The sequence below is a fragment of the Nestor notabilis genome, unplaced genomic scaffold (assembly GCF_000696875.1).
Source record: "Nestor notabilis isolate BGI_N333 unplaced genomic scaffold, ASM69687v1 scaffold6681, whole genome shotgun sequence".
NCBI classification, from domain to species: Eukaryota; Metazoa; Chordata; class Aves; order Psittaciformes; family Psittacidae; genus Nestor; species Nestor notabilis.
The window spans coordinates 1-26947 of record NW_009914139.1 but is presented as its reverse complement, the minus strand read 5'-3'; the positions used below and the strand labels follow the sequence as shown (position 1 = coordinate 26947).

The window sequence follows — 26947 nt, the reverse complement described above, 5'->3', positions numbered from 1 at the left end:
TCACCATCTGTCTGGCTGGAAGATTTGAAAACCTGAGCTCAGCATCCAGCAGAAATGGAAGTTTATAAAATCTTACATTGCTGTTTCTGTTGTACCTTTCAGAGCAGTGCTAATTTTTGTTTGTTTGTTTAACCATTGTAAACAAACAGGATGTCTCCAGAACTGTTTGGTACACTTCATAGCAGTTCCACATTGCCATCTGAACGCAATGGAGAAATACATGGCCAAAAAATGAATCGTTTTGCCAAATGAATTCTCTCTTTGTACATACAGAGTATGTGGGAACAAACAGTGATTGCAACATGTGCAAGTCAGTACAGAAAGACAGCTGTTCTGCCTCAACTCTTCTGTTGTGCTAAGTTCGTGGAGGTGTTGTAGTGAGTAGGAACAGTGGCTTCTGCAGGAGAGGGACAGCACAGAATCATAGAATCAACTGGGCTGGAAAAGATGTTTAAGATCATCAAGTCCAACTATCACCCCAGCACTGCCAAGACCACCACTAAACCATGTCACTGAGGACCTCTTCTACGTGGTTTTTGAACACTTACAGGAACAGTGATTCCACCACTGCCCTGGGCAGCCTGTTCCAATGCCTGAACACCCTTTAGGTGAAGAAATATTTCCTAATATACAATCTAAACCTTCCCTGGCACAACTTGAGGCCGTTACCTCTTGTCCTGTCCCTAGTTACTCGAGAGAAGAGACCGACCCCCACTTGGCTCCAATTCTCCTTTCAGGTAGTTGTAGAGAGCAATAAGGTATCCCCTCTTGAGCCTTCTCTTATCCATCAATGTTGTTCTCATTTGAAGCATGAAAAAGGAACACTGGCATTATCAGATTGATGTTACAATTTTCTGTAAGGAGCTCAACATCTTAAATGCAGATTTGGCTTTCCTTTTACAATTACCCTCAGAAATACCTTTGCTTTCTCATGCAATTTTGCTTATGTTTGGTTATTTAGGTACAGGAACATAAACGAAGCGCTACTTGACAGCCTCTGCTCACAGTTCATTTTTTGCAAGACCATCTCCATTTCTTATGTGTGCCCTGTCAGACTGCCTGGCAAAAGTGAAGAGAAAAATACTGCTGCAGGTGTGACAAGAACATCTCTTGCCGAAACAGAAGTGGGTTCGTCTGTCTGTGACCTGGAATATGCTTGTGACATACCTGGCAGGCTAATGAGCTTTCAGGGTGGAGATGATTGCATGTTCTGTCCTATTTCCAAAGTAAATCTGTGTCTGAGGCTAAGTGAGCATGCAGCTGAAATGCTCGCAGTGTCGCAGTCGGCAGGCTCCTGACTCAGGAAGGGGGTGTGGGCTGCAGGGGTATTTTTAATGAAGTGCTTTTTATTGCTTCCAGTCTCTGAAGAACGCTTCTTAAGCAGTCAAATGGAGTGACAAGCAAGCCAGGATCAGAAGTGAATGTAATATGAATTGCAGTGGAACTTGGCAGCCCAGAGTCATGTGGCTGAGAAGGTGCTCTGTTGTCTGCAGCAGAGAGAAACTTCATTGGGAAGAAGCCCAGACCCAGTTTCCCCATCTGATAGAATCGTAATGAATAATTCAGTATCGCAAATGCAGCATATCTGAGTCACTGAGGCTTGAGGGACAGAAGAGCACTGCTAGGCTGGGCTTTGCACCCTGGAAAAGGTAAAAGTGTCAGCTTGGAGCTCCCTAAAGCCTCGTCAGGCTACTAGGTCAGCACAGCACTTTGTGTGTTTGATCTGTGGGTTACAGTCAGTGTCAGCTTGCTTATTAGAGGTATGAAAATGTCTGGTTTCAGTGTCAAAATTAATATGCAGTTGAATTGAAGCTCTGGAATATTGCAATCAAGTCTGTAATAACACTAGTAATTAGAATTTAAATATATAGTGTATCTGCCAGTTGTTCCCCCCCACGTTTTCTGGTCAGTAAATTTCCACATTCAACAGATATGGTTTGAAATACAATGATTTATTAACGTTTGTAATCTTATTTCTCTTGTGTCCTTGTCTGCTGCCCTTGTTACTGATGTAGCGTGCTTTCCCTTATTTTGCTGACTGTATTCTGCAGGAGGCACACTACGTGTTGCTTCTGGCACTTGTGCTTTTCTAAGGGGGACTTCAGAAAGGTTGGGAAATAATAATACAGGAATAAGGTAACAGTGAGCAACCTGTAACACCTGAAAATATTGGCTACTCTCTGGTCTGGCGCCATGTTTGGCAATGCTTAAGTGTTCACATGTGTATCTGCACTTTCAATTTTTGAAAGCTGATTTAGAATCACAGGGCTGGAAGGGACCTTAAACCTCATGTAGTTCCAACTCCCCTGCCATGGGCAGGGACACCTTATACTAGACCACATCGCCAAAGCCTCTGGCTAACCTGGCCTTGAACACTGCCAGGGATGGGGCAGCCACAGCTTCTCTGGGCAACCTGTGCCAGGGCTTCACCACCCTCACAGGGAAGAATTTTTTCTTAATATCTGATCTAAATCTCCCCTCTGTCATCCTAGAGCCATTCCCCCTTGTCCTGTCACTACATGCCCTTGTAAACAGTCCCTTTCCAGAATTCCTGTTATAGGCCTTTTAGGTACTGGAAGACCTGGATATAAAGTCTCCCTTGTGCCTTCTCTTCTCCAGTTTAGCAGATTCATGGAGCATTTGAATTAGGGAATCAAAGCTGGTGCAATTCATGGAGTACAAAGTGTCAGGTAGCAGCTAGGATTACATTGTCAGTATCTCAAATATGGTGATTTACTGCTTTGCTGATACCGATCAGCATCTTTTAACTCTTAGCCTTGTCTTGCTTAGCCACAGTTAAAATGGCTTTATGGGTTCCAGAGCCGTGCTGGGGGAAAACTGTTTCCACACCCTGTGTACCTTATGATTTGCATGTTACTGCTTTCCCTTGTTTGTTTCATGAGCATCATCAAGCATTCAGACCGTTCCTGTCATTTGAACAACTTGCACTTTCTTTATTTTTAATTTTTTATACCTCTTCTGCAATTGCTAGAGTTGCAAAGACAGAACTAGACTTTTTGTGTACTTTTCACCTAAGTAATATCAATTACGGCTGGTTGAAGTTAGCCTTTAGCTCTGTGGGTCCCATTAGCTTTTCTCAGTCTTATAATTTATTTGTTCTTATTGCTTCAGATTCTGCTTCTTCATGTACCATATCGCAGATACTGAAAACAGATGTTGTAAGCCTGTTAAATCTTTGTTTTCAAAGATTTTTTTACTTTCTGATCCAGAAGAAATGAATTGTGCTCATTGGAAAGAAAAAGACAATACGTTTGTTAGGAATTCCTATTGATTATTTTTGTAAGAGCTGTGATTAATTTTAGTGTGATTAATATCGATATATAAACTTCGATAATAATGAAGAAAGTGAAAATTCAGTGAGAAAATACTGAAAGCAGTGCAGGATCTAAGTAGTTAAGTGTGTGCCCTCAAATGAGTGGGGTTACAGAATGCAGAGGTTTTAAGGAGGGTGTTTTCTATCTTGAAGGAGGAAGCTGCTGTTTTTAGCGGCCAACTGATGCTGTAGGTTGCCCTGCTTGCCTTTTACTCCTATCTTATTAGAGATAAATGGGGTCTGACTTTTTAAAGGTTACTATTTGGTTCAGACTTAGTCATAGACCAGTGTCTCCTCTTCCCCCAGAATCACAGTTGGGTGGTAGGAGAGGCTGCCAACAGATTGAAGTTGGGGGTTGTTTGCAGGGATACCTCATCTTTTCTGAAAGGGGTTGGGATGATGAGCAGTGTAATTAATCTTGAATTTCAGTGGCTAGACATCACAAATCAGAGCACTTCTCGCCCTGAGGTAGACTGAAATGTTGAATTTAGGTCGGTCTTATGTCGTTAAGCTGTCATATGCAACCAGATCATAAATGACAGGAGAAAGATTAGGTTGTAAGGAATTACAGCAGCACTGAAATGCATGTGAGTAGTGGGAATGGCTTTGCAGAACTGGATATCAAGAAGAAATGAAATGGGAGGGAACAAAGGCTTATGTGTGAGTTGGCTTTGCGGTTTCCAAGCTCAGACTATAACTGCGCTTGTTCAGCGAACAGATGCTGAGTCAACTGGTCTGTAGGTACAGTTACGTCTGTTTCCCAGCCTGAGCCTTTCAGTGTTACTGTGCATCAGTGGAAGGTAGAAGAGGGCTGTATAATGAAGTGGTGCAAGACTGGAATTTTAGTGCTCAGAGCTTTGTTCAAAGAACAAAGTTCTACTTTGCTCTCCTTTGCAGGTGTATGAGACTTGCTTCCTAAAAGCACAAGGAAAAGTTTCCAAGCCATCTAGTTCATAATTGTATTATTCCTTTAAGGATTTAAGTTCTGTTTGATTCATAGAAGGGAGAACAGTCAGCCTAGTCAGCTTACTCTTCAAAATGCCAAATTAACTATGAAAAGAAAGCATACTTCTAGCTCTTTGCCTGATAAAAGCTAAATTTGAGTGATTTGGAACCACGCTGAAACTTATATATGGTGAAACCCCTGCCTGTTTTAACCTCCTCAACTAAAATCAATCCTCAGGAATAAAAAAATAGTGCAAATCATGCTAGTGATCCTCCTTGTAATGGCTCTTTCCCAAACATGTATGTCCAGTTTCATAATTGTAAGTGGAGTCTGTAAGTGACAACAGAATACAAATTAAATTTTTATAATGCAATATTTTACTGCCCTTTGTATTTTTGTACCAAATAGAAATGGTTTATTCAATCACATGTTTTATTTTTAGCTTCCTCAGCACTCATTACCTGATTTATAATCATTACTGTTGCTTTATATATTTATTACATAAAAACTAACAATCCTTACAAGGTCTGTGGCTTTTGATGACAGGACTGCAAATAGATCTATAAATCCAGCAAATTACTTTGGTCCCAAAGAAAAGGTCCTGGGTGGTGAATGTTCATATTAATGAATATGTAATTATTCCTCTTTGGAATCTGATCATAGTTACAGCAGTGTGCCTGTTTTTTAAACATTTCAGTCTAGACTATTGTAGATACCCCAATATCACATTTACCTTGAGGTATGTTTGTATAAGTTACAAATACTTGGAAAATTTTGACATGAAATCCTAGCTCCTCTGAAGTTCCTGAGAATTTTGCCATTCACTTTTGAGGACAGGAATGTCTTTCCCATTAAATATAGAGGGTAAAATAAACAGCAGAATAATATAGCGAGGCATATGGGTATGTCTGATCTCTTGTAAAAATCCCCTTTGACTAATCTTAGTTCTCGTCTGTTTGACTCCATTCCTGCAGTATTCCCTGGGCCTTTCCAAAGTGCATCCCTCATTCATATGAGGTGATTGCTGCTGTTGTGAATTCCTAAACACATGCAAGAGATGTGAGAAAGAGGAGAGTAAGGGAGAAGACATTTTGCACAAGTTCAGCTGCTTATTTAAACTGACATGGCTTCTTCAGGATAGGAAATACTGCAGCTATTCTTGCAATCTAGTCTCGATAATTTTGACTTGAATGAGTCTCACTCCCATTTACAGGTAAGTGTGACAAAACAGGGTGAATTGTTTGTTTACATTTCAATTTTAAAAGCATGTTTGCTGGTAGCCACCTGTGAACCCCCTACTGAGTAGTATGGGGTGGAGTAGGAGTGTCTCTTGCATTAACACCTTTCATGTGTCATCAGCCATCCTGCAACTTGGGTGATGAAAGAGGATAATCTACTGCTGTTCTCCAAGGCTCTTACTCCACCTGCAAACACGTTCCTGTGCCCTTGCCAATGAATACACATAGCGTTTGCAGTAAATCTTCCAAGTTGAATGTTGAAGCTAAATGTGAGCATGCTGTTGGCAGAGGTGGGTCATGAATACTGCCTCTGGGCTGCAGAATTTCTTGCTTGGAGTTCATGAATGAGTAGCAGAAGTTCCAGTCACCCAGCATTTCTCTTGCCAGCAAATGGAAGAGGGAGTCCAAAGCTATGAATAGATTTTCCTGGGTAATTGCATCCCAGAAAAGTTGAGCAATGCTGTTGGGCACACAACTTGTCCCATTTGGACCTTTGAAGGAATCCCTCTGCAAGGCACTGGAGTCTGACTTGAGGTATCTTCTTGCTGTTCTGATTCATCCAGAGACACTAGAAATTACAGTTGGCTTTTTACATCATCTACTGCTTTCTGTTGGTTGGCTTTTGATTATACAAAGTGGGAAAGAATTCAAAGTAATTAATATTGAAGCAGATTTTTAGAAAATAGTTGGTTTTGTCTGCAGCTGAACTTTGCCTTTTGCACAAAGCAGTTTACAGTTGCTTTATTGCAGTGGGCTTTGTTTCAGCTTTATAGCTAAGGTGGGTGTGAAGTTGCCATAGCTACTGGGCATTATGCTGCCTTTATGTGGGCTCCAGAGTACGTTCCAGGAGGATCAGGTGCAACTTCTGAATAATTAATAGTGTCCAGGAAAAGAGAATTGGAATTTTGTTTTGCAGGGCTTTCTTCTCATCATCCTCTATAGTTACTGCCAGTGAAAATTACAGTTGCCTTGTTCCTAGGAAAGCCCTGTATGGCATCTGAAAGAATATTTTTATTTTAATACATTCTTGCATTGTTAAATACAGTTGTCCACTTTTAAATATTCTCTTGGATGTAAATATTCTAGGGAAGGCATATAATGTAATCTGTTGTCAATGTCATTGTCCCTTCTGCAGCTTCTCTGTGTTGACAGAGCCGGGGATGCACCCTTCCCATAGGGCTTCTCTGCACGCTTCAGAAAATACCAGATGACTTTGATTTTCTTCCCATTTAATAGAGGCAGGTCTGTCAATGCCGAGCGGATGAGTGAGCAGATGGATTTTCATGGGTGACTTGGTCGAATCCGTTCATGTTGTCTTATCGGGTGTACATTCTACAATGCTGTTTGGCAGGCTGTTACAGAACACAAAAACACTGCTCCATATACAGGTCTGTGCTACTGCAACTTCTCCTAGCTTGTTAAATACACGAGGCACGGTGGTGATTTATTGTTCTGAGAAAATGCCCTAACTCTGTGCCAAAGAGTACTATGTTTTAGTTTGTAGGCAAGGAAGCAAGGAGTGACCCCTTTCTCAGTGGTCTGGAGGTGGGGAGTTTTTGCCCAAAGCAGGAAATGGTGCTGTAATGGCAGCTCCACATTGTAGAGAAAGTCTGGGCATGTTCTGGCAGATTTTTGGAGGTTAGTCTCTGTGCTTGCTCCAAAGATCTAGAGGAGGTGCTAAAACTGGAGACATGACAAATATTTCAGCATTTGTCACACGAAGCTGTATGTCACTGGGTTTCAGGCAGTAGTTTTATTTTCCATGAGGTTTTTGTTCGTTCTTTTCTTAAAAGTGAATTACCCCCAAGAGCAAAATGAACAGGAATCATTGCACGCAAACCCTCTTCTGGTACTGGTTAGCTTGCCTTGGACTGAATCTGCCTTCTAGTATCTGCTTATCTCAGACCTGACACCTGCTGGTAAAAGTACCATAAATGTTCAGACCCAGGTAGAGTGCTCTGCATTAAATCAGGGTCATGAAGCTTAATTGACGTATTTATATTTTTTTAGAGGCAGAAATCAATATAACTCTTCCTTTTCCCAGTACCAGTGTATTAAATTAGATTGAAATATTTGTGAGACTGAGTCAAAAGTTGGGGTTGCCTCATCTTTAAATAATACTCTGAAAGTTCTAAGGGGACATGCATGTATTTTTTTTTCTTTCAGTTGACATGGTTAGGGGCAAGCCTTCTGGGATTTGAGGTGTTTCAGAGCTACAGTGAAAGTAAAGCATAGAAACTAAATGCCCTTTGTCATTTGCATTCTAATAGAGGTCTGTCAGAGGACCTGGATTTTTCTCTTAATGCGTTTTTAAGAAGCTCTTTTAAGCATTCCAGTAGCTTATTACAACTTGATTGCTGCCTCCAGAGTGCATTTGTATCAATGACAGCCTTGGTGACATTAGTCATGGAGATGATGCAGAAGTCCAGAAGTATATTGGCTTTTGAGAATCCATTGAGGGTATTATGTTTTCAAGTTACCGGAGACCTGAGTTTTGAGAGTGAGAATTGATGTCTTTGGTTGGGGAACAACATGTTTGTTTTTGTGGTGGAAGGAGCCAAAGAAGACTGTTTATGCTCCAAAGTTTATTCTTGCTGTCTGACCATTGGTTCTAATAAAAATCTGCTGTGGTCACAAGTTCTCTTCCCTCACATCCATAAACTGTTTTGCTATAGAAGCATTACTGGTGCTATATGAAATGTTTCAAGTTACTTGTAATCTGTTTGTGTTCAAAGGATCCGTACAGAAAATGGGTTTCAATGTTCTGCCCAGCTTGGGAATGTAAGTAGAACTTACATTAACATTGCAGTTAAATATAATTTATTTTCTTTTGTCTTGATGTTTTAAATATAGTTTATTTTCTTTTGTCTTGATGTTGCTCGATGGCCAGTGTCTAGCACTCAGCACCACTTCTGTGTTGTACTTTAAATGTTTTCTGTGATTTTTCTTTTAAGACATCTTTCACCTAAGAGAAAAACTTTATCATGGTTGTTTATACAACAGCTTGAGTTGCTGACTTGTGCTAGGCTTGTACTGTTGCAGCTACATAGGTACCAGTACTAAAGCTATCTGGTTTCCTATTGCTGTGTGTTTAGTTGCTGGGGTGGGGGGACGGGATGTCACACAGAAATCCCAGCTATGTGATTAGGTACTTAAATAAGTGCCTGTGGAGGTACATCAGGTGTTCAAGACTAAAGTGTCTAGAAAAATGGAGACATGCTATGCTGCTGCTAATACCAGTTTGCTTTGTTAACATCTGTCTGGGTTACAACATTTACTTTAAAGGTTCCTCAGTGCTGAAAAGAGATTGTTAAAGTGGGAGGAAGTAAAATGAGTAGTTGGCAGATAATGCACAAAAAAGAGCAGAACAAGCTAGGAGTGTGTTTGGGAGTGGAGCTGAAGCATGGGAAAAGAGGACATTAGTCCCTTTGGTCAATGCTCTTATAGAAGATGGACCAGTTTGTGAAAGAAATTTTTTTTCCCCTGACTTTTGAACCAAACCTGTCAATGTAAAATCCTAAAAATAAAATTTCAGACTCTGTATTGAGTTGGCTCTGGAGATAGCAGGAGTATTTCCTCACTGAACTTCTATTGTGGAAAAAGTCTGAATTTTATTCACTGTATCTTCTTCTTTTTATGTTCAACCTCCTCCCCTTTACTCTTTTTGGGTTTGTTTGGTTTTTTTTGTTGTTTTTTTTTTTTTTTTTTAGTGACTGTGGTCTGAAAAGACCCTGAAGAGTGGTGCTGCTACTAGATCGACCTGTAATCCCATTAGATTTCTATTTAACAGAAAACCAGAATCTGCTTTTTTTGGATGGCTTCTGAATGCCGGCAAACCCTGTTCTTATTGTCCCATGTTTTCTGTGCTGCCCAGCTGATAGCCTGTATTGATTTTGATTGTCGATTTCTTTTCAGGAGTTTTTCAAAGGCTTATGTGCAAAGCAGTGCAAACAAGGGGATTTTCAGTTCACACGGTTTCATCAAACAGCTCTAATGCCTTGGGAACTATATAGAATTATTGCTCTTATCAATGAGGGGTGCAGGGAAGGTACTAAATATCCCAGTAGTCATATTATTAATATAGATTTAAAAGACTGATTGTGTTCTGGAAGTTTTGGGGAGCAAATAGGCATGGTGGAAAAAGCATCCAGTTTATCGCAAAGATTTTGAGCCTAGACTGGAATATTAGATGGGTTTTATGGTAAAAGTGTTCCAGCTGTCTGTGCGTAACTTAATACGTCCATCGTGCTGGCTTCCAGTATAAGGTCTGTTATGGCTAGAGTTCTTTTGTAAAGATAACCAGTTCATAATATATACATCTTCAAAAGACACATTTCTGTAAATAAAATACATTATTGTTAATAGACACTTTTCTCCTACACACTTAGGATGGGGTTTTTTTGTACAGGTGATAACTCCTGACAACATTTTTGGTAATAATGTGTGTTGCAGGTAGGAGTAGCTGCAGCTGGAGTACCTGTGAGGCTTCCCAGGACCTCTGGTTGTCAATCCAGAGTAGACACAAACATTGTGGCACAGAAGCCCATGAAGTTCCAGGTGTGGACCATATTAGTACGCAAGAGCTGTGTGAGAAGGTAGCCAGAATGTTTGCCAAGCAGGGAAAAGAAATGGGCTGAGGAAAGACAGGATGATGGTGGGGGTCCTGGCTAGCAGAAGTGGTAAAATGGGATGGGTGAAGGGGGGAACAACCTCAGGTAGTGCTCGTGAGGGGACTCTGCAGGGATTGGTGACCAGGATTATAAAATTGCAATGGGTTCAGATTTGTGAGTGGCACACACTGGTGCTGTATAAATGATGAGAGCATGACCATCAGACTGCACAGCCTGGTCCTTAGGAGATGTGGAACCATTTATTAATATAGTTCAATACTTCAGTGCCAGGGGTGCACACAGGCTCTGGAAGGGACAGGCAAGGCACAGAGTGCAAGTTATTTAGTATGTAGTAGTGTTGCTGATCAGAAAAAGTGCAATCCTCAGGGAACAGTAAGGTTGCGTTCACCAGCACTGAGCCAGTACCAGAAAACTCCAGTACTGGTGGAAAAGGAGCACAAGTTCTGCAGAGGTGCCCTGCTGAGAGGCATGGAGACCTCCTAAAGAAATTTTGTCTGGCTTATCTGGCAGATTATAAATGATCAAAAAAAAAGAAAAGAAGAAAAAACCCACCAAATCCCACCTGAGTATTAAAGAGCTGCTTAATATAGTGAAAATAGGCATGATGAGAACCAGAGGCTGGCAAAAGGAAGGCAGATGAATTAAATGGAGTTGCACACTTTCAGCCAAGAGGATGATTAATCATTGGAATGAGATCTCAAAGTAAGGTATTTTCCCAGGCACTGTCTAGTCAAATGTGATTAACTGGGTTTTGTGAAGAAGTAACAGGGTAAAATGCCTGTGGCACGTAGGAGGTCAGCCTAGCTGATGTAATTCTCCTTTACAGCCTCAGCTCAATAGCCCTGTGAAAATTTTATAAAGGTGGCATCATGGATTTCAGCTTGCTGAAACTGTAGAAGGGTCATCGCCTTGACTCGAATGCGGAAATATCCAGTTTGGCTTTTGGATTTCACTGGAAATAAATAATTAGTATTTACATAGTTTTTTCTATTAATAAACTTTCACGCTTGCAGGAAGGCACGTGTAGTCTAAAGCCAGATAAACACGCATAGAGGCACAGCCAAGTGAATCAGCAGCAGACCTGGAAAAAGACCCAGTGTCTCCTGGATCCCTGGCTGAGACAGGCTTGTTTTCGTGGGAGGACTCAGCTGTCCGAAATCCAGCATGTTCTCCAAGCCATATCATTTCTTAACTCCAGAAGGCCAAACATGACAATGTGAATTAAGCCTAGAATATCAAAAAACCTTTTTTGATGAGAAGTATGAGGTATACTAAGAAATTCTTATTTATTTATTGGCTGATATTTTGAATATGTATTCTAGAATATCAAAAAACCTTTTTTGATGAGAAGTATGAGGTATACTAAGAAATTCTTACTTATTTATTGACTGATATTTTGAATATATATTTTATATACATTAAACAAAAAAAGAAGGCCTACATTTACCATTGTGATTTCTACGTGAATATCAGACAATGCTTCTGTGAGGCAGGTGTTTCTCTTCGTTTAGGAAGTGCTGTGCTCAGCACTGGCAACACTGACTTACCTAAACTCACATAATGGTTTCCGTTACTGGGACCTGATTGTGATTTTGACAGCACTCCTATTTGCTGATGTCTGAGCACTTAAAGGTCAGAACAGTGAACACTCCGGTCTTTTGTTTCCCATTCTGTCAATCCCAAGTGCCTATACTCACTTGAATTTATTCACTTGAATATAAAAGTGGATATAAAAGGATAGTATTTACCCCTTGTTTTTTGGATTGGGACTTAAATGAAGAAAATCCCTTGATGATAGCTAAGTCAACTCTTTCTACAGTATTTATGTGATCTTACGTCTTTTGCACATAAGGAGCACAAGTAATGGGGCTTTCTGAGGTTTCAGGTTTTGGTTTATCTTTTCTTGGCATATATGCTATTTGTACATAGTACCAGGAAGATAAGTGTAGTGGTGCTGAGCAAGCTTTCTTGGAACACAGACGAATTAGGTCAGCTTACCAAGAAATTCAGATTGCTGGTTTTAAACAATAGTGATTAAGATGTATGGAATGGTGAAAATTGGTGTTTAAAGTTCTTTGTATGAGGTTTTTAAACTTTATTTTTTTTTTAATTATTGATTTGAATGCCTCCTTTACTGGCTAATGCTGCAGGGTCTGAATGGAGTCAGCCCTGGTCTTCCCTGTGTCCTTGGCCCTGCGTGAGATTCCACAGTGTGCCAGTTGACAGCAAGATTGTCTGCGATGAGTTGAACTGAGCCTAGTGATTAATTTCACTTAATATTGCATGGCCACCTTCACGTGTCCAGCACCAAGGCAGTAGAGGGCAGCTGAGACTAATTTGTGACCTAGAGCACCTGTATGGGAAATTGAGCCCCTGGAAAGTGCTGAGATGCCTTATGGACACCTTCGCTATTTCTGGGAGAGCTGTTTAGAAATGAGTGACAGAGATGTTGCAGATAAAGGTGTTTATGAGATAAGGGATGAGATTTTTTTTCAAAAGTGACTTGTAATTTGGGTGCCTGCACTGTGAAGCATGTTACCAGTCAGATGGGGACCAGTGGTGCTGCTTGTTAGAGCACCCTGGTGAGGGCTCATTGTGTTTTATAAAGCAGATCCTTCGATGATATAGAAAGTAAGGCATGTTTGCTGTAGCAAATGCTGGCTTCTTTGTGTAACTGCTACCATAGTTCTGGGTAAGGCTGGTTCATTCCTCTGATGCCCACCAAAGATGCTTACCTGGGCATGAGCAGGAGCTGCAAAACACATCCAGCAGATGCCAGTGCCATGGAGAGCATTTGAAGTCCATCTTCTGTCTTTCTGAGGTCTGATGAGCGCTTCCTTTCTTGTATCTGCCTGCTGATGGCTCCTTTTTTTCTGGGAAGAGGTCTTGCCCGATTTAACATGTTGAATAGAGATCTATACCCTGTGCAGTTTATTGCCCAGCAAAAAAAACCAAAAAGAATTCCTTAAATTGCCTAAATTATTTTCCTTCGGAATACAGTGTGGCTTAAGCACTTGGTTTGGAGAATAGCTGTGGCAGTGATTCACAGTGATCCACTGTGCCCTAACTCACAGGTTGTACCACTCAGGAATCCTGCTGTAAATTAGTGCATATGGCAAAAGTGACTGAAGAAAGGCCCTTTTTGTTGTGACTTGTGACAGGGTTGTGGGGTATTCCGTGAAAGAGTTGGCGTGCAATGGGTTTTAATTGCTGGGGAGAAGTAGTTCAGTGTGTGAATTAATTTCACCAGCAGAAAAAAATAGCGGCTGATTACTGCAAAAAATTTAACTTTATCATTAAGAGACAATTAAACTGCCTGTGTTAAAATAAAGGTTCCATGGATATGGAGGTGGTGTCTGCTTAGCATTTCGTCTTGTTTATCTTGCCCTTAGAGCTGGAGTTTTACCCTGCAATTACTCAATTCTGCCTTCACCTGGTCCTCCTGCTGTGTCTTCAGACACAGGGAAGGCTCTTGTTTCACAGGGTGTTTCTGGAGTCTTGCAAATGTGATGTTTCTATGCTTTTAGGCATGGAAGTGCAAATATCACCTTTATTTGGTGATGAATTTAGATTGGATTCTTTCCGTCAGCTGCTCACATGTTAGCTTTTTGCAGTAACTCTCATTAGTTTGGTGCGATTTTATTGCCAACAGAAAAATTAATGGTTAGGAGCTTTAACAACAAATAAAAACAAACCAAAGGAATGATGATGTATGAGTCTGTGAGGAATTTTTAACAGATATTTGTAAGTTTAAAAAAATGAATTATAGAAAACTGTTTGTCTATCATGGTATCTGATGGTAGTGTAAATCTTGAAATCGTGGTTAACTGTTCTTCCCTCTATTTTGGCCTTGTAACTTTATTCTTCCTAGAGGAGTTGAAATAAATGCACACTTACTATAGGGCTTAATCTTACCCTGTTTGGTTTCAATCACATATTCTGACTTCTGTGACAATCTGTTTTCTAACAAATGAGCACTACCCTTCATTCTCTGCCCTGACCAAAGCCAGAAGAGTTTCATGAATTGCCCTGTTTACAGCTTTGTCAACTGGTCACAGTATCCACAAACACAGAGAAAAAATGCTTTTCCATGTATTTTGTCAAGCTAGTGCATAGCTTTGACATCTGTTAAGTGTGCTACCTTACCACGGGCTGCAGGAGAATCTGCTTTTGTGCCTGGAGTACTTCCTCCTCCTTCTTCACTGGCCTCGGTGTCTGCAGAGCTGTTCCTCTCACACATTCTCACCCCTACCTCTTGCTGCAGTGGTACAGTTTTCCCTCTTCTTAAACACATTATCCCAGAGACACTACCATCATCGCTGATGGGCTCATCCTTGGCCAACAGTGGCTCCATCTTGGAGCTGACTGGCATTGGTTCTATCAGACATAGGGGAAGCTTCTAGCAGCTTCTCACAGAAGCCAGCTCTGGATCCCCCCTGCTACCAAAACCTTGCACATAAACCCAAAACAGAAGGGCTGCCAGAATGTCCTCTGCGAGGCATTAATTAGTGGACTTTGTCTTCCCAGCAATTCCCATCCCAATGGGGAACAAGCAACAGCTACCTGCTAGATGATGTTGAGCATTAGTCTAGTGACATGTTCGTTTCCAAGGGATTGTGGTAAGAGAAACATGTATGTGTGTGTGTATCCCTGATTTTATTGATTTAACTTTTGCAAAAACATACTTGTAATAAGGAATAAATAAAGCTGCTGTCCATAACTGAGATTCCCCTGCACAGACCTGCCTTTCTTGCCTGTTCTCCTTCACATCCCCTGTCCCCCCAGCTTTGCTTCCACACAAAGCTTTCCACAAGGGCTGACCTTGCATGGTCAGCAAAATCTGATTCTGACAGAAAAAATACAGCAGGAAGCTACATAAAATACAGATTCTGGTGTCAATTTGTGTTTGCATATAGGTATCTCTAATAATATTTTTCAAAGTGTTGTGATATTTTCTTAGCAGGTTGAAGTTGAAGTTTACCGGAGAGATTCTAAGAAGCTTCCTGGCCTGGGAGACCCTGACATTGACTGGGAAGAGAGTGTCTACTTGAACCTTATCCTGCAGAAGGTAACGGTGATGTTTATCTAATTTACACAGGCTGTTTATGCTGGAGAAGTTTCAGGGTGGGCTTTCATCTGTCCCCTTTCCTCCCTAACTTGGAGGATTTGAGTACTTCTGGAGCATGTAAAGAAAACATGGCTTTAATTTTGCCTTTCAGAGTCTAAATGAACAGAAGCTGAGATGTTTGCTATTTTTCAGTATAGGCCTAATACTTTCCTCAAAAACCTTTAAATATATTCAGTGAAGTTGGGCTGAATTTTATGCTCTGTAACAAAGTTTTGTGAAATGCAAGGCTTGTCAAGTTTGATAGCTTTTGAAAGTGAACAAGACTGTTAGACAAGCAACATTTCTGTTAGAGTTCCCAATACTGGTGCAGCTTAAGAGAGGGAACTGCGAGGTGGAAACGCAGGAAAGGTGCTATGTATTACACTGGGAGTTTGCTGCTCGTTATTAGAACTTTAATAGAACTTCTGTTGTTGGAAATATGAAGCTAACACAAATTATTTCCTTAATTAACTCATAGGTTCTTTAGTTACTACATATGTTATACTGGTGCTTAGGGAAGTTGAATGTTGCTGCAATCATTTGAGATCCCTTAAAAGTTCTGTTGATGATTATCTCAGAAGAGACTGCTGGCTCATTGCACACATCCTGGAAAATAAATTGTTTTCATTCCCCCTACTTCCTCCCAAAAGTCTCATTGCAGAACCTCTCTGCACAGAGCAGTTTCCACCATTATTTGCTCAATAAAACCAGAATCCATTTGCTACAGTCAGAATTCAGACATGCTGCTACAGCTGGGCATTGCTGTCCAGAGCTATTGGACTTGCTCCTTACAAGTGTTTTCAGGTGGCTTGGCAGGCCACATTAATGGTTTCTGACCTCTCTAGTGTGTTGCTTGTGTTCGTTAGATTTTCTGTTTTTCCCTTTTTGAAGGGAGGACTTCTTTTCCATTTCTACTTTAAAGTGTGCTTATGTGTGTGATGCTCATTCCTCCAGTTGACCAGTAATCTAGTGTTAAACAGTATCGACAGAAGTTTCTTCAGCCATAGGTCGTGCACCTCAGCAAGCATCTGTGCAAAACATTTCAGTGTCACTGAGTTAATAAATGAGCACAGGCTTGAAAATTGTAGGAGCTTCAGTATAGTAAAGAGAATAAAGAAAATGGCAATATAAGAACATCTTCGTTTTTAGCCAGACAGCTGGGGAAAAAAAAAGTGAAGAGGGAATGTCTTCTACTTCATAGACGTGAATGTTTTGTTTTTCTAACTCTAAACCTTTATTTCTCTATCTGATGCTCTGTTATAGCTGGATTACGTGGTGACATGTGCTGTGTGCACACGTTCTGATGGAGGAGATATTCATATTCACAAGAAGAAATCTCAGGTGAGATTACTGTATTATTACTGTGGATAAGACATTGGCATGCAGTATTACGTAATCCTAAAAACTGCATCAAAACCAGAGCTGTGGTTCTCAGGTTGGACTCTGCTTGTGAAGCATCTCAAGTCTTTGTTTAGTGACATTTCCTGCCAGCCATCTAAATGTGAGATCTAAATGTCCTCTATAGCCCCTCTCAAAACATTGTAAAGACCTCTGCATGCTTTCAAGATTTATGATCTCTGCCTACAGGATTTGGGGTGGAGGATGAAGGATGTATATGCTGGAGAGGGGAGCATGCCCAACTATTAACCAGTCTGAGGGTAAACCTGAAATTGTACGAGACCAGAGTTATGAGAATCCTTCAGGGTAAATCTGTAATGTAGGGCTTTTGAATGGTGGACAATTTACTGATTATCAATATATATTTTATTACTTTGAGATTCTTGTTTTCCCTCTTAAACTGCTCATTCCTTCCATTTTCACGCCAAAGTCTTTCATCATTTGCTTCTGTGCCGCATACAGTTAATCCAGGGTTTAATACAGTGGAAGAGACTGAATTATAAGCACAGAGGGGATAGGAACAAGAAACACTGGACTTCTTCAATCAGTTTCCAACAGATCTTGCAATAACTTCTTTTAGGTGGCAGACGGAAATTTGTTTGGGTTTTTTTTTTTTTTTTTTTTTTTTTTTTGAAGGCTCCCACTGCCTTGAAAAGGCTGTTTCTCACAGATATTTCCATTCCTTTAGCCCAGTCAGCTGTTTGTGTGGCTTTACCTAAAATAAACCAATGCTCTTTAATCCTTTAATTTTGTTTTACTATTTTGAAGCAATTGTTGCTTTGCCTACAAACAGAACTAGCGACACTGATTGTTGTATGTGTAATTTGCATTAGTTAGGTGCATAATTCTCCTGGTGCTGTTGAGACACCACATTGCAACACTGATGTAGGCCTTTTATTTCTCATTGCTTTTTCTACTGTTTGCTGGTGGAAACACCCCCAGTTAACTTCTGCAAATTTTTTTTTTTTTTTTTTTTTTTTTTTTTTTTTTTTTTTTTGAGGAGAATCTTTAAATTGCAGATTTGAAAACTAGGAAGATGGGGGACCTGCTGTCATTGCATATGAGCAGTGCTCATAATAAGCAGGAGTTTTTCTGTTCCTCATTCCCAGAGGCTTGGACTGGGGGACTGCTTCTGAATTTTTCTTTCTCCCCTTTTCTGGGAGAAACTCAGAACACATTAAGACTTACCAGTACATATTAGTAACATGTCAGTATCATGAAGCTGATCTATGGAGAGAGAAAATGCAATTCTATATACTGTGGAAAGCATATTTTCTGTAGAACATTTTATTATAACATACACCATTGAGGCTCAGTTTTAAATGAGCAAAACCCAACTCTTTTGGACCTGTATTACTGCTCTGATGGTTCTTGCTTTAGAAAGCATTTATTATCCTGTCAATGTGCACCTAGGTGTTGAACAGGTAGAGAAGCCCTAGGGCAGCAAGCCGTATTCAGGCATAGGACTTGGTGTGCTACTCCAGACCTATGACAAACCTGTTTTGTTCATACCAGTAGAGTATCTAAGGCACAAAACCAGTATAAAAAAGGCTGACTTCCCCTAAATAATTTTGCAGACTGCATTGATTCTCTGCTGGGTTGACATTAAGATCTCTACAAGCTGTGTTTTCCTCAGGTGTGTCTGGAGATGAGTTTGGGGGGGGGGTTTGCTTTACATTGGATGGCATGAGAACAAAGATGCCTGGAACATGTCGTTTAAGGCATTGGTGCAAGTGTCATCTCTGAGGAGTCTTGTTGCTTTCTAATGTTGTTTCTTGTCATGAAGCAACCTTTCCTTTTAATAACCTGTATTTAAATGTGCATGCAGGCTTCGTAAGTACAAATAAGGAAAAGCAATTTCTCATGAGTTTGCGTTGAGTGGTTTGTAGCAAGAGTATCACAAGCCTGACAGTCTGGGCACATTCACAGTGGACTGAGATTTGACAGGTTCTTTAATTCAAAATTTTTTTTATAAAAAGAGGTGGAAGCAAAGAAAGCTACCTGGTATGAAATCTTCTTCCTCTTTATCTGCTTTTGTTAATCTTGTTGGAATGATAAAATCTAAAGTCTTTAGCTATTTAAACACAGGTTGTTTTGAGAAGTGAAGTGTCCAAAGGAGTTAGGGAACTGCTTCAAAGGGAGGAATGTGCAAGAGGAAGCACAGTGGATAGAGAAAGAAACGGAAGCAGAAGATGAGGATGAGAAATCAAGTGCTTGTCCTGCTGAGGGCCATGCTTCCCATTACTGAGTGATGTTGATCTCATTGTGGTACTAAGCAAACAATAGCAATGAAATTAATTGTACAAGCAAATAGTGTTAGGTCAGCTACTCCACAGTAACTTTCTTGTTGTGTGTGCTTTTACTTTGCAGCACATTGCAGTAACTTAGAGACAGCTTTTAAGGTGGTTTTCTCTGTTATTGAAAAGACAGATACCTTAACTGTACCATGGGATGGTGAGAGGTCCGGTACCCACAGAGACATTTACTGTGGAGCAACTGGTATTTGATAGCTTGCATGTGAAAATTCAAGGATTTCACAAGTGTTGTCATTACTGCAAAACAGGCTGTAGTCAGAAACCAGTTCAGCTTTGCCTGCAGGATGTCCAGCATCTCTAGTGTATGTGAAAACATTGGCTGACTGAGCAGTGTGGGACTGTGGTGTTCTGGTATTGCTTGCCTTCTGTCCAGTGTGTCCATGCCTGAGTACAGTTAACTGAGATGTACTTTTTTCCCCCAATATCTTTCTCAGCAAGTGTTTGCATCTCCTAGCAAACACCCAATGGACAGTAAAGGAGAGGAGTCAAAGATCAGCTACCCCAACATATTCTTCATGATTGACAGCTTTGAAGAGGTGGGTTCCTTGTTGCAGCAGCAGAGTTTTATCTTCTGTCTTGATTAGCTGTTTTCTTGTACCTTTTGAACAAATGCTTTTGGCTAATTGTGGTTATTTTCTAGTAGTTTTTATTTTATTTAACTTTCCTGTTTCTTTAATGTTTGACATCTGAACTTAAAGCTGGATTTTAGCATCTGTCTTTATGATGAGCTGAAGCAAGACAGGCTAATGTGAGAGCTGCTGATCTCAGCACATGATTTGCAGTGTGCACTGTCTGAAATCTAGTTTGTGGATTTTTTTTTTTTGAAAGGCTGGGGTGGAGCATACATCTCCTTTGCTTTCTGTCATTTATGTTGAAACTGCCTTGGGCCTAAGGGAAATCCTGGGAATCTGAATGTATTTGAACTTTAACAGCTGCAGTTTGCCTTAAAGTGTTTCTTCTTGCATCTTTGGCAGGTTTTCAGTGACATGACTGTGGGAGAAGGAGAAATGGTCTGCGTGGAGCTGGTGGCCAGTGACAAAAGCAACACCTTTCAAGGGGTGATTTTTCAGGGGTCCATCCGCTATGAAGCACTCAAGAAGGTCTATGACAACAGGGTAAGGTGCTTCTGAAAGACAGCATCCTTTGCAACAATGATACTCTGACCACAGTTTTTCTTTGCTGCTGAGGCTGTTAGCTTCTTGTCCTGTTTATCATCTGCATTGTAGTCTGTCTGTCTTCGCTTCGAAAGTTAAGGCTTTTGGCTCAGACAGCTGAAAGTATTCAGATCAGGATACATTACTCTGATGTTTGCCTAAAGGAGTGAAGTATTGAAGTTCATAAGCAGTCAAGAATGTGACACAGGAATGGATCTGAATAACAGGAGTTCTGGGTGCCCCTTCATTTTTGCAACAGGTCATAGATATTTCTGGTTACTTCAGAGAAGGTGCATTTTGCACAGAGACCTTATAGCAAGGTAGCTAATCAGAGTTTATGTAAAATTTGTTTTTCTTTAGTGTGTTTTGAACTTAACAGCTATTTTCAGAAGACCACTGTAGTTTCACTGCCACATAAAGAAGCTTTCTTTGTTTTCCTACAGAAACATGAAGTGCCAGCACTTTTAGCTTCAAATTTGGTATTTTAGTGCTGAGGTCAAGAGAGTGCAAAAGCCAGTAAACTTCTTTGTTTGTTATGGAGACAGTCCTGAGAGGTTTGAAACAAACAAGCAAAAATATCTGCACAATATCCACTGTGACTGTAAGCTTCATTTTGTTTCCATTTGTTCTTACCCTTGTCAGGACAGGTCCTGAATAATTTCCTTTCTCCCTGTTTTAAATGTGAGTAGTTACACTCTTTTAGAAGTTTTTTGAGAGAACACAAAACTGGAATTGTTTCTCTGTCCCATCATTGTCTTATGGCCTCGTACAACCTGTAGGTGGGTTATTAAAATACATGAGAATGCATAATCAATAAAGACAATGTAAGAAGAAAGCCCTGTGGTAGAAAGACAGGATTTGATGTGGTGAAGTCACCTATTAACCTAGGAATGTCCTGTTTGACCACACAGCTACTTTACATTGTTTTGTTAGATGAAATAAAATTGTTAGCACTCCAAATACTCAATTATGGCAAAAGGCAAAAATTTAAATTTGACCATTCTTTTGACAGAACAGAAGCAATCTCTGCTTTTGAAGGTTACTTGATTTTGTTTGTATCAGGGGTTGTTTAGATTGAGTATTATGAAAAGTTTCTTCACCGCAAGGGTTGTCAAGCATTGGAACAGGCTGCCCAAGGAAGTGGTGGAGTCAACATTCCTTGAGGTGTTTAAAAGACATGTAGATGTGGCCCTTAAGGACATGTTTTAGTGGCAGACTTTGCAGTGCTGGGTTAACAGTTGGACTTGATGATCTTAAAGGCTTCTCCAACCTAAACGATTCTATAATTCTTAGTGCAATATGAGTTGTGTTTCATAATGAGCATCTTGGCCCTTTCAGGCTATAAATTGCTGAAAGTTACGATGAGCCACTTAAGCTTATGGATAAGTCCTACTTTTTTCACTTGGCAAAACCTTTTCTGTTTTCATATTGATCTGTTCCTTTTTTCAGTTCTCAGTTCAGTTTTCAGTTCAGTTGTGTTAACTGGAAATTGAGCCCTTCTGTCTATTGAGAGGGTTCAAAAGCTGTCAGGGTTTTGCGGTGAGCAGTGCAATGCAGGTTAGTTGTGCATGGAGGCTGGTTCTTTAAGCTTTGGCCTTGGCAGTGCAGTCACACAAATGTCTGAATTGACTTGCCACCACGTAGTGCCAGAATTGTGCAGTGCACTTTGCTAGTTTGAAGCATCCTGTGTATGTGTCTGTTGCTTTTTGGACTTAAACGAGTGTCCAAGCACAGGCTGTGCATGTGCCTGCTTGTGCTTGGTGTGGCACATTGTGTGGGTCTGGATAAAAACCTTCTGTTTTATCTCAGCATGCCATTGGGTAACTGTCTTTTGGATAGCTGAAGGAGTTAATTCTTCTCTGAGCCTCTGTTTTTGTGTCTGTAAAATTGCTTCCCCTTTGGACATCACTGCAGATTGTGGCTTAATACGCTTTTCAAGAATCCAGATAACAATCATTATCCATTGTGTTTTTGACTTTCACTATGTTTTTGACTTATTGTTAGATAACTTCAATAACCTTTTTTTTTTTTTTTTCTTGAAGCATGGAGGTAATGTTACATGTTTTTCCTCCTCTGTCTTGATGCACTGTAGGTGAGTGTTGCAGCTAAGATGGCTCAAAGAATGTCTTTTGGCTTTTATAAATATAACAACATGGAGTTTGTCCGAATGAAAGGGCCACAAGGGAAAGGACATGCAGAGATGGCAGTGAGTAGAGTTTCTACTGGTGACACTTCACCGTATGGGACAGAAGAAGATTCAAATCCAGAGTCCCCAGTGCATGAGAGAGTAAGTAGCAGATGGAAATACTGACTTCAGATTAAGCATGAACATGTTTTGTTCCAAAACCGGTAGACTGACTGAAGCTGGGATTAACTTACATCAGGGTTCTGAACTTGGGTTTGCCTGTATGTATTTTGAACACACTCAGTATATGCATATGACTTTTTAGCACATCTTCCCTTGAGCACATGCTGAATACAGAGATGACTGGATGATTCATACTTCTGGAGGAGTGTTTTGTTGAAACAACGGCAGTGTTGATGCCAGGGAAAATGATGATTCTGCCTGTTTTCTATGAAAATTAATAGATTCCATTTCTGTACAAGATGGGATTTACCTAGAAATACAGAATTTGTATATTACATAGGTGGTTTTCTAACCCTTAAGGAGATGGTACTGTTAGATTTTGTCACTGATGAATGCTGACAATGTGAAGCCTGTGTAAGATTAAAGCAAAGAGTACAGATTTAGATGCAGTACCATATTTTTGCATATGCTTAATTTTAATGCAACTGGAGTAAAATAGCGATAGAATCAGTCCACAGATGCTGATTTCACCCTTATTCAGTACTGAGTATTGTTTTCCATTAACATTTTAATTCATTAATGGGGATTAGGCAGCATGTCTTCAAAATGCCTACACAGATATGTCCTGACCTGGGCTGGGTAGTTCCTGATAGATTCTAGTATAGTTTCCTGTGTGTGATAGCTAAGTTGAGTAGTTTAAAGGTCTGCATGACTGCTTCTGAATGTCTCTGTACAAGCTGTATGATTTTTGTTTCTGGCTTCCTAAAAGGCAAAATGAGCTGCCAGCACAGAGCTTGTTAACTGCATGTGCTTGCTCTCTACTATAGAGATACAACCAGGAGAAATCAGGCCTGGAGGGAATTCCTGAACTTTTGGCTCCAAGAATTCCAGTGTCAACTGGAAAATGTTAAAATAGATTTGATAATGTATGATTGCTGCTTTTGGCTAATGGTTTTAATGGTAATTTGTACATTTCTGGTTTTCCCTCCAGGTGTGATATGAAATGGCTACAGAATTAAAGAACTCTGCACTTAAAAGAGGGTTAGTTGGGTGGTAGAATGCTTCTAATTTTTTTTAACAGTAATGATAGAGGAGCAACAGAGAGTGTTTCTTCAGTGCAGCACCAGTGTGTTTGCCTGTCATCCTCACTCACATGTCATCTCCCTCTTTATTTATATGGACAGAGATGAGCAGTATCCGGTGTCACCTCAGGGAGAGCTATGGGATTGTGAAATTAACTGTGAAGAAAGAAAGATGAGATAGAAATTACTCAGCTCCCTTAGCAAAGTAGATATCCCTATTTATTTTTTTCATTTGAAATGAAACTAAAATATTGCTAGCAAAACCAGTATATAAGCACTACATTTAAATTCTTTCTGAAATAAGTATAATTACCTATAATTGTGGTTTACTCAAGAGCAACTACTGCTCTGAAAGAAGGATGTCTTTATAGTTTCATCCGTAACCTGTGTTTTACCACAGACAATTATATCCTTGTGTTAGCCATCACTTGAACTGACCAAATCATCAGGAGCATCTCAACTTGTTTTTCCCATCCTGTACTGAAATACGATATACATGTAATGGAACATTGACTTCACTTTTGCGTCAGGATCTTGCACTAAGGAATTGCCTTGTGACCCTGCTCCACAGAGACACTGTGACCTTTCACAGTGATCCTATGTGGCATCCTTCTAAGCAGGAAAACTACTACCTTGTGCTTGCCAAAGAAATGAAGATGCGCAATTTTAGTGTGTGCAATACTTTAGCCTCTTGAATTTCAACATGCAAAAATAAAATTGACATTATTGGTGCCTAAATTATTAATTTTCTTCTTTCATGACTATAAATTCTGGTTAAAAATGGTCAGCTCAGGAGAGACTTTGTAGCAGCGGAGGTTGATGATCCATCGAAACATTTTCATCTTGCTGAGCATCTTGAAGCTGAGATGACTCTTCAGTTGACATTGTCTGGCCACTGATAAACCTTACAACTAGACACCAGTCATGATTCTTATTTTTACACATATGACTGCCTTTTGGCACATATTTGAGACCGATTGTTTCTTAGTAGAAGCATTGGAACTTTTCAAACAGAACTTCCTCTAGCATTTCTTTTATTTGCCTTTCAGGTCACATCTTTCAGCACACCACCAACCCCAGAACGCAACAATCGCCCATCCTTTTTCTCCCCATCCCTCAAGAGAAAAGTGCCACGAAATCGAATTGCTGAGATGAAAAAATCCCACTCGGCAAATGACAGTGAGGAGTTCTTCAGAGATGATGATGGCGGAGGTGAGAGAAGTAGTATCAGCTAAACAGACTTGTCTGGAGAGGGCACGGATCCCAATGATGAATTTCCTGAAAGATGAAAAATAAGCGGTGTCCTTGGTGTGACCTGTGCTACCCCCAGTGCAGACAGACCTGTTGTGGCAGGAACAGCTTATGAGAACCCTCTTTGCTTGCTTTTGCTGTGTGCAAGCGTGAAACAGCAGGAGAATTATACTTATCCTAGCTACCAGAATCAGGTTCTTCTGACCTGATGACCACAGTGCTCTTGGCATAGTGGTAATGTGTGGGGAGAGGGAATAGCCTTCTTCCTCCCACACTGTTATGCATCTTGCTAGAGTAGCTGCCGTTACGTATTCTTCCTTTGCTAGGACCTCTTTGTTTGGATCAGGACTTACTTTTAAACAAATGAATCCCAGAGCTTGGATCACTGTGGTCCAGAATTGTTATGTTCACACCAACATCTGCTTTTAGCATTGTGGGACAGGGCTCAGTTTTTCATGGGAATGGAGGGAAAGTTTAGAAACACTCAAAAAATGCAGCATATGCATTCCTGGCTGTGGGAGAGACCTGCAGCTATAAAAACTGTCTGTAGCTTACAGTGGACTTGGTATCCTTTTGTTTAAAAGTTATTTGTGGACCTCTAAACTAATTATGAGAAGAATGGCACTGCTGAAGGGTACCAGGTTTGGCTGGGGGCATATTAATGCTGACTCTCCCCTGTCTGATAGATGCCAATTTTCTTCATAAGTAACAATTTTTCTTCTGTTAACACTTGTGAATTTCTACATGAATAACTTCCTAATTTTAGGGGTATTCTATTATTTTGTGTATGGGTTAGGATTCTGCTTGTGCAGTGTGGTAGCAAAGGCTTCATTCCTTCTCCTGGCTAGTTAAAAATGCTGCCAGCTGCTGATACCATTCATTAGCTTAAATTGTAAATACTGAATTCGGTGCTAGGCAAGACCTGACTGATTAAAAAAAATAGTAATAATAGCATCCTGCATGTGACTTTACCTCTAGACAATGAAAAGCATAGCAGGCTTTCCTTTTTTACTTTCTTGACTTTCAGGAATGTTCAGTGAAACACAGAAAGTACAACAGTCACCTTGAACTTGCTGTCTTTTGCCTTTACAGATCTGCACAATGCGACAAATCTGAGGTCGCGGTCCTTATCTGGAACAGGACGCTCTCTGGTGGGGTCATGGCTGAAGCTGAACAGAACAGATGAAAACTTTCTACTCTATGCACACTTAACTTACGTCACTTTGCCATTGCATCGGATTTTAACAGGTGAATTTTAACATGTATTACACATAAACAGAGAGTGCTTTAGTTCCTAGACAGTCTTCTATATCGGGGGTTCCTCTATTGAGACAGAAGAACAAGTATTTCTCTGTAGCGAAACATCACAAACCTCATTTGCTGACTAGCAGCAAATCAGTATGAACAAGTAGAAGGGTGTCAACCTGTTCTCTGGCTTTGGACCAGTTTTGCTTTGTGATGGTTCAGGCAAGTTGGTAATTTGTACTAATAAGCATCCAGAGGAACACTAATTGCTTTAATACTGGAAAGTTCATCCGTCTCATGAGTGCATGCAACTTGTTGGAAGCCCATCCACTGACAGCAATAGTTGTAGCAAAGACTTGTGAGTGGGAGGGTCACAGAAAGGCAGCTCTGGAATTTGGAGTGACCTCCTTTGCCAGTTTTGACTCTTAGATTTGGTTTCCATCTAAGTTGCTTGGACGGATCAGAGTTAGGCAAGATGTATATAAATCTGTCTGGTGTCCAATGTCTTTAACTAGACATAATGTTGTTTGTGTGTCAGACCATGAATCATCAGAGTCTCTGTGTCATTGATCCAGCTATGTCAATTGCTACACTGATGAAAGCCAACTCTGCATTTGTTCAGCTGAGCTAGGGTAGCACAGTAAGTTGGGTTTTACAATCTGCAGGCGGTAATGAAGTTTTGATTTTTCACCCAGGTAACTCTTGACTGCCTACACATACAGGTGGACTAGAGAAAACAATTGGTCTGTTTGAACTCTACCAATCAGCAAGCCTGCTAACCTTTAGGGGATATCACTTGCAGAATGAGGGTGCCTATGGGACTCCTGAAAACTGAGAAAGTGGTGGTTAAGGGCTCTCTCCTCTGTCTAAACGTAGTAGCAGTTTCTTTGGCACGGACATTACGAGCATCTATGTCGTGGTTTAAGCCCAGCCGGCAA

At 40.4% G+C, this 26947-nt stretch overlaps 1 protein-coding gene across 1 annotated transcript in view; it reads left to right on the top strand.

Annotated features, from left to right (window-relative positions):
• The window catches only part of KIAA0930 (KIAA0930 ortholog), a gene marked incomplete at its 3' end in the record, with an annotated part of 30073 nt that extends 4061 nt beyond the window's left edge, over positions 1 to 26012 (top strand). The window contains exons 2-8 of the mRNA XM_010023502.1: positions 15110 to 15217; positions 16520 to 16597; positions 19404 to 19505; positions 19944 to 20084; positions 22216 to 22410; positions 24563 to 24725; positions 25857 to 26012. Coding sequence (XP_010021804.1) covers positions 15110 to 15217; positions 16520 to 16597; positions 19404 to 19505; positions 19944 to 20084; positions 22216 to 22410; positions 24563 to 24725; positions 25857 to 26012 — 943 coding nt within the window. The remainder of the gene's footprint in view (positions 1 to 15109; positions 15218 to 16519; positions 16598 to 19403; positions 19506 to 19943; positions 20085 to 22215; positions 22411 to 24562; positions 24726 to 25856) is intronic.
• Positions 26013 to 26947: the final 935 nt, after the last annotated feature.